Below are 8,129 nucleotides of genomic sequence, written 5' to 3'. Positions count from 1 at the left end.
CGCCGTGTGACCGAGCGGGCGTATATAAGCACCGTGTAGGCGTGTAATGGTTGGAACGGTATCGAACAGCAGAACCCTGAATTCCTATCTGAATGCAGTTCTGCCTCTGAAACTTGCTGTTCTTGCTTATATCTGGTCTAAACTCCCTGCTATTTCCCCGCCGTCTTAACTCCATTTCCAATTATCCTGTCCGATTCCTAGCGGATTCGTCACACATACATGCAAGTATACATATGATGGGTCTCGCAAAAAAAAAAAGTATACATATGATGACGCAGTTGCAGTTCATCGCCTCTGAACGCAGCTAAACTTTACGGCACGGCAAAAAAAAAAAAACACAAGCAACTCCAGAAGCAGAAGCGTACATCATAAATAGAGAACATGACTAACATTATCTCATATTTGAAACAGATGATAAATAAAAACACATTACTCAGGTAAACAGCTAGCGTCGATCTCAATTATATTCTCAAATTGTAAGTGTTGCAAAACAGGAGGAACTGAGAACTATAAAACAAACATAACTAGCGTCAAAATGAACACAATGGTATTCATTTTCAATTTTTCATGTCACCACATATCAGTGTCATCCTCAAGCCTAGAGCTTGAGCAATAAATAAAATAAAATAGTCTTTAAAAGCTTAGAGCCTAATATGCTGATTTAACTAACTGAAGCTAAACACAGTGTAGGACTGCAAGTTCAGGACAAATTTAACTAACTGAAGCTAAACACGGTTTTTTCTATAAGGAAAGAAGAAAACACATATTCCAATCCTAACAATTGCCATTGAAATATGCACATGTTCAAACATTAGGTTCCATATGTTACATAAGCAGCAACATATGACATGATTAGTACTATGCTATATGCAGTTGATGATGGTCCAGGTTACATGACTAGTACATGTATCAGTCAAACAAATACATACCATCATCGTTTACTTATTTGCTACTACTTTAATTGAGATTCAGGTAAAAAAATAATTAACCTAGATGGCAGTTTCCATATATATATATTACAGGTCATGTGCCAGCTTCCAAACCTGAATCTGGCACCAGCTAGGGAAATTAACTTCCACAGCTACTACAGCGCCACAACAAAGATACACAGTTAAAAAACAACACAAGCAAAATTACTGCTAATAAAGTGGAAAAAGAAGAAGAGGGCAGACATAGCTAATAGTTCTTCCCTTTGTAAATCCAACAAACATAGACAAAATTTTTCCATTTCCCATCCATTATTTTTCGCGATCGGGCCAGACCCTTTTTTCATTAAGAGGAAAGCAAAAGAGGTACAAAACCCGACGACGAAAACAGGTGAAGGCGAGCGGCCTTAACACCAACAAGAGAGACCTAAACTACTGGGTTCACAACCAGAGATTACAAAATAGCAAGTTGTTGCGACCTAAGCGCCAGGAGCACCCCCAGCGGAGCGAACCCCGCCTCAGCCCAATCAGCGCCTTCTCGGAAGATCGCGTCCACAACAGCGCTGGCCACGGACACCGGATGCCCGAACACCCTGGCATTGCGCTCCTTCCAGAGCGTCCAAGAAATCAGCAAGAGCAAGCTGTCGAAGATCGGCTGGGAACCTGTGTCGATACGTTTCCGTTGTTGTATCCACCAGTTCCCCAGATGCGCTATAAGCACATCCGTTATCTAACAAATGTGCTAAATACTGGAGGGAAACATCTAGATCCAATAATGGAATAATTTATCAAATAAATGCGCCAAATACACCAATTATCAAACAAATGCGCTAAATACTGGAGACACAACAACTAGATCAAAATAGTAGAATAGTTGAAAATAAATCGAACAGCCGCCACCATGTCCAGAAAGTACATTATATTGCATTATTCCAAGAAGCATAAACTCAGCCTTTTACATTAACAAATGTTCAGGAATACTCAAAAACTTCAACAGAAATAGTTTTGGAACATCGAACTAATAAGAGATGCGAATCTGTTTGCACAATGCCGCCTCCCATCGAGGAGACAAACATAGTGACATTACTGATGAACATAAAAGGGATGCAGAAGAAAAGCTAGCTTACTCTCACTTCGTCTAGTGATCGAGGCTGTAAATTGTAATATGGGAACTCTGAAGCATGAACTGCTGATCGATCAACTCCAACCAAGGTCCACAGGAGGTCACCACAGAGCCTACAGCCCCTGGAAGAATGGCGGTTGTAGTTCTGGTTCATCTTCATGATCACCGGCATTGCAATCCTGTGCCTCAAAGAATTCATGTCGAACGAGGCTTTCCTTGAAGGTATACGGAGCAATCTTGAGATGGCGGCCATTATCGCAAGGGAAGGTTTCCAGCAGTGTCCCATTCATGTCATAGTGCACCAGCTTCTGCTCTGGGGTGACTACCACAACTCCCTCTTCTGACATGAAGAACATACGCCAGGACTCATCGAACGTGAAGGTGCTCATCTTCACCGCCGCCGGCAGCCGGATCCGGTGCTTGCAGACCCAGATCTCTTTCTCGTAGTCCTTGAGAAGCCAGAGCTCGACCATTGTGTCATTGTTGTTGCCGCAACTGACCATGGCGAGCTCGCCGCCCACCTCAGCCAGCGACATGTGCTCCCGAACCACAGGAGGGCACATGACGGTGAGCGCCTCGGTGGTCGTGTTGAACGCCAGTATCCCGTAGCCTGCTTCCGTCTGCCGCGGCATCCAGTGGAGGTGGCCGCGGCGCAGCACCGGCGGGCCATACGGCTGTCCCCTGAACTTGTACCCGTCTCTCTCCGCCGGCAGCCCGATTCCCCTCCCTCTCCTGGAGTCCGGCACCATGATGTAGTAGTCCTCGTGCTCGCTGGGCCACCGGCCCCGGTAGAACATGGCACGGTACTCTCCGGTAGGGTCGTGGCGGTAGAAGCCGGCGAACCACGAGGCGCGGAGCGGCGTCGAGAGGCGCGTCCACTGGTGCGTCGCCGGGTTGCAGACGTAGAAGCGGTCCTCGAAGCTGAGGAGGAGGAGGCCGTCGCAGGAGCCGTGGATGTGGAAGCCGCCACGGCACCGCTCCTCCTTGTCGGTGAAGCGGACGACGGGACGGAAACTGCCGCCGGCGCCGAGGTCGAAGGCGTCGACGCAGCAGTCCACGTCCACGGGGCCCGTCGTCGTCTCCGTCTCCGTCTCCGCCTTGGTACCGGCGGGGGCGCCGCCGCGGAGGAAGCAGATGAGAGGCACCGTGGGCTGGAGGCGGTGGTGGTCGACGGCGAACTCGGGGTCGGAGACGATCTGGAGCCAGACCTTGCAAACGGCGCGGCAGCGGTGGACGGACCTGGAAGGCAGGTAGAGGAGGATGTTCCGGACGAGCTCCTCGGGCAAGTGCGGGGCCACGGATCCAGAGGCCGACGACGTGGCCTGCTGCCTCTTCCTCGGCCCCGCGGTGCTCTCCATGGACGCCAACTCCGACGACGAACGCCGGCCGGCCGGCGGCCGCGCTCCGATCGATCCTGCAAAACCCCTGACGCGTTCGATCGTGAGCAACGAAGTGGTTTCGAATCTCCACACCGATTTTGAGGAAAGTGGGGATGGCGAGAGATCCAGCACCTCGAAACAACACGAGAGATGCCGGAATCGAGAGAGGAATGGGTGTTTGGAGCGGGCGAGCGAGCTCACCTTTGCCTCCCTCTCCCTCTCTCGAAATCGTCTTCCTCCTCCCCACGACGCTCACAACACGAGGAAGGGGGGATCGACGCGTTTGGTAGGATATGTATGAGTATGACCTGGCGGAGCGCGCTGTATATTGTGTGAAAACACACCGGCCGTAACGGTAAGCCCGCGCGCGAGGTAACATGTGTTTCCTCGCGTGGGCCTGTACGTGTTGACGTCAGCTCTTTGGATTCACTAGCTGACAGTAATAGTGATTCTCAAAAAAAAAAAAGGATAGTAATAATTAGCTGGCTAATAGTAACTTGTTATCTGATTTAGTCTAGCTAGTAGCTAACAATTAGCTAATCGATTATATCTATAAGATGCACATTTTATGTCATAGATGTTGTTACTCTTTTCTATAAAGTTAGTCAAATCTAAAAAAGTTTGACTAGCATGGATTCTAGGAATTGATTATTTCGTAGACGGGGGGAGTATATTGTACATGGTTGTATAAGACCTTGTTTGGTTCCTATAGATAGTAGCTATCTGCTAATAGTTCAAACATGTATAGATAATAGACAAGCTAATTGTTAACTAGACCTAACACTTATCTCATTAGTCACACCAAATGAGATAATAGCAGTTAATAGGTGCGCCAGCAGCCTAACCTTGTCAATTAGCTGTGTATCCAAACACCCTCTAAATAATAAGTAGCTAGTCAATGGTTAGCTAGCTAATATTAGCTATGTAATATTACCTAGCTAATTAACCACTATCAGCTAATGAATCCAAACATGGCCTTAGACTGATTTTAGAGCATTTATTCTAAGAGATTCATTGTATCCTATGTAAATAGAGATTTTAGTGGAAAAATGCCCCCATCAGACTTTTTAATTAGATCTTTAAATATAGATATCCTCTATTCTGGATTTCTCGTTAGTTAAAGATAGAGAGCGATGATGGCTCTCTGCAGTTTACACAAGATATAAAAAAGCCTTTGGAGATATAAAGATGTAGAAAACTATTCTTTTTACTTGAATGACTCTCTAAATGATGTTTTAGAGAGTAAATTTTTAAAAAACATTTGAAGATGCTCTTAGCTTATTCCACACATACAAATATCAGTGTAGACGAAGGCCACCTACAAACGAACATAGGCCATAGAAAATTTTACTTTTCTGCTCCACGCTGGAATTGAAACAACCGACGACTATGGGTGCCTTCCTGCTATCTTTTTTTTTCATAATTCATTGTTTTTATTACAACTCACTCCAAATTTTATTGTGCATTGCACGGAACCCAGTATATATTGAAATCAAGCTTCGTGTCATCGCTTTACGATGCCAATGTATGAATATGGGTGATGAATTTAAATCAAATATATATGATACGGAGGACATGATGATAGTTTAGAAAATACAAAAGCAGAACAAAAAAGGTAGTTTGGGAAGAGAAAAAAAAAGCAGATTTAGAATGCTTTGCGCTTTAATATTAGGTCGACATAGAGATAGGGACATAATATGACTTTATAGTTGATGGATTAAGATCAGTTTTGTAACTACCATAAATAATAAAAAAATATAAAACCCATGTAAAATAAGAGTGTTTTGCAATGCCCAAAGACTCGTGTCTCCATCTCTCCTACGTTGGTTGCATGTCATTCCTTATGGGTGATTGATCTTTACATGACTGTTCATGGCCCACGACATGGGTTTTGACACCTTAGCTTTCAGTCTTTCCTTACAACATTATCTTTCTTATCACTAGCCATCTTATGCTCACACAACCATATCACATTTGTTCACCCTCATGCCATTGTCCTCTTTTGTCTCCAATAGCTCCCACACCACAAGATGTGCCACTACCATACACTATGGGCCTAATATAGTGCCTTTGAGGATGTTAGCATGAAGCGACCTGCCCACCTCCACCTCCAATGGCCAACAAATGCTCATTCACTACCATCGATTAGAACAACAAGACGACATAACACTATTCTATCCACAACCCACCATCATTGTCGACTACCAACCGCCTAGTGATCTTTCTCCTGGGAGCCACAAAATCACCAAAAAGTAACAACTCCAACTTGGATCCTAACCCTAATGATCTTTCTCCTAGGAGCCACAAAATCACCAAAAAGTAACAACTCCAACTTGGATCCTAACCAACTGTAACCCTAACCCGACCAGTTCACTTGTGTTAGAGCTAATGTTGTAGCAATTGAAATAACAAAGAAGGAGAAACACAATGTTTCTGGTTGCTCATTAAGCTTTCTATGTTATTTGCTTGAAATAGGAAAACATCATTAAAATTTTCATTTCATGTAGATCTCTATGGCATGAAGTTAGTTTTGCATTTTTTTCACCCCTACTGCTGCCCTAAATCTTGCTTGGTAGCATATAAGTTGTACCTCCTTTGTTGCCTACGCCTCCATAAGATGATCCACTTAATTCATTGCGGTGCATGAACAATGTGATTCTTGTCTAACCACAAACTTTATCCTACTTTTCTAAGCTTCTATTGTCATTATTGAGATAACAATGAAAGAATATATGTGGGTCGCAACTAAGCCAGATTCCATTCAACTTGCAAGCATGGGCATTGTTTTGGCAAAAATCTCATCAGTAGAGAGGTCCATTGTTTCTAGTTTTAACTGACATGGTGTATTCCAGGTGAACAAGACTATTTATCCTTAAATGTTTTTAATTAAATTTTTGCGGTGACAATGAAGTGATTTTTAGGTTAGTTTGGAAATAGAAAAAGCATCACCAATGCATACATATTGAAAGTGATTAATGGGAAATTAGTTCATTTTTCACATCAAACCACGTGTATTTGGAGGGAATGAATTTTCAAACAAATGCATAGAAGTAGTAACATCTAATGTAGATCATGGTGTGTGCTTATGTCATATTCAATTAAAGAGAATTGTTTAGTCTGTTCTTAGTTACCCATTATTATGAGATACATGTGTTATGACTTTGTTAGATCCAAAGCAATAATTGGAAAAAGGATAAATCCTACAATGTTGTGTTTAATTTATGCACCCAATTTTGAATAATTTTTATGTGGATGATGACAACTCAACTGTCTTGCACTGGAAATGCAAAATCCATTACACTACAAGAGGCAGTCAGAGATTGCCTTCAACATGTATAATAAATCAATCGGGGAGCTGACCTAGATCCACTCATTTGTAGATTTTCACTTAACTCTATTAGATTTTCAAAGAGTTGATTTCATATGTTTACTATTATCCTTGTATATCAAATTCTGATAATTTGGAGATAGAACATTTTTTATTCATTACTTTTACCTTTGATTGGTTTCTTGCTAGTTAAGAAGTGAACCTATGTTCGAGCTTCGAGTAATATATTGATGCAAGTGATGCTTCTTTATGGTACAACTGATCCTAATCCATAATATTTTGTTCATATCAAAGTTTCCATGTGAATGGAGGACATCAAATTCATAGCAAGAAACAATCTCAATAGCGCATAGCGTTATAACACAATATCTGATATGATCGAGTAACTAATTGCTACATATACTTTGCTTATGATGGTGGGTTCAAGTTTTTGAATTTAATGCCAAATTATTGGATTTTGTGGCAAAATTGCATCTCACTCCCATGCATAATTAATGCTCAAAACATCTTACATGACATCTAATAAATGTACATGATACTCTCTATTGGGAGTAGCCTGATGCTTTATCCAACACTATCACATTATGTTAATTTACGTTCCAAGACAACACCATATAGTAGTGATAAGAGAAATGTTAAGTTATGTGTCTATTCTAGGGTGTACAAATCTAAGTATAGATTCAAGGTCACATTCACAAGATCATAATGCCCTTGACAAAAAATTCTACTTTAATTTCACGACCATGATCAGGCTTGGAAGCAAGCACCTGTGGGTGTGCCCACTCTCTTTTTGGATATTTATCATTCTTACATCCCAATTTAAATTTTATAAAATATACTATATTAAATATATTTCTAATTGGTTGAACAAGAAAAAATTTATGAATACCATAGTAGCATCAACTAGAGGAAAAAATATGAGACCCATTAAAAATAAGGGTTGTATTTATATCTATGGTATAGCAGTAAGGAGAGGTTCATGCCACTCAGGTTGCAACTAGGCTAGATCCCCTTTAGTCCACACATGTTACTTTGCCAAAAAAAAATACGAGCAGAGGGCTCTATTGTTTTTGTCTAATTGTATTGGTGATGTGATTTATTTTCATGCCACATATGATAGCAAAATAATCTTCACTAATCCATAGGTGTTGGAAGGGTCTAATGAGAAATTAGTTTATTTTTCTACACTTGTATATATTAGGAGGGAATGGATTTATCCAAACAAACACACACACACACATTTCCATTGAAACGAACAGATCAATATTTTCTCAATTAGCTATATATTTCTATGAAATATATGCATCCATACTTTATAAACTCCAAATAAAGTGAAAAGTGGAGAAATCCTTACACACATTATGTTTAATTAT

The 8,129-nt window shown here is 41.6% G+C and overlaps 1 protein-coding gene across 1 annotated transcript; it reads right to left on the bottom strand.

The window, feature by feature from the left end:
• On the bottom strand, positions 1,790-3,466 carry LOC8083476 (F-box/kelch-repeat protein At3g23880). Its single transcript, XM_002437263.2, has one exon. It carries the CDS (start codon positions 3,405-3,407, stop codon positions 2,163-2,165), a length of 1,245 nt encoding a protein of 414 aa, XP_002437308.1. The 5' UTR covers positions 3,408-3,466; the 3' UTR covers positions 1,790-2,162.

Source organism: Sorghum bicolor, chromosome 10 (assembly GCF_000003195.3).
Source record: "Sorghum bicolor cultivar BTx623 chromosome 10, Sorghum_bicolor_NCBIv3, whole genome shotgun sequence".
NCBI classification, from domain to species: domain Eukaryota; kingdom Viridiplantae; phylum Streptophyta; class Magnoliopsida; order Poales; family Poaceae; genus Sorghum; species Sorghum bicolor.
The sequence above is the reverse complement of the archived record's forward strand: the minus strand, read 5'-3'. Positions and strand labels throughout refer to the sequence as shown.

Coding starts and splice junctions, on each gene's coding strand:
- LOC8083476 (XM_002437263.2), bottom strand. CDS start 3,407: ATGGAGAGCACCGCGGGGCCGAGGAAGAGGCAGCAGGCCACGTCGTCG.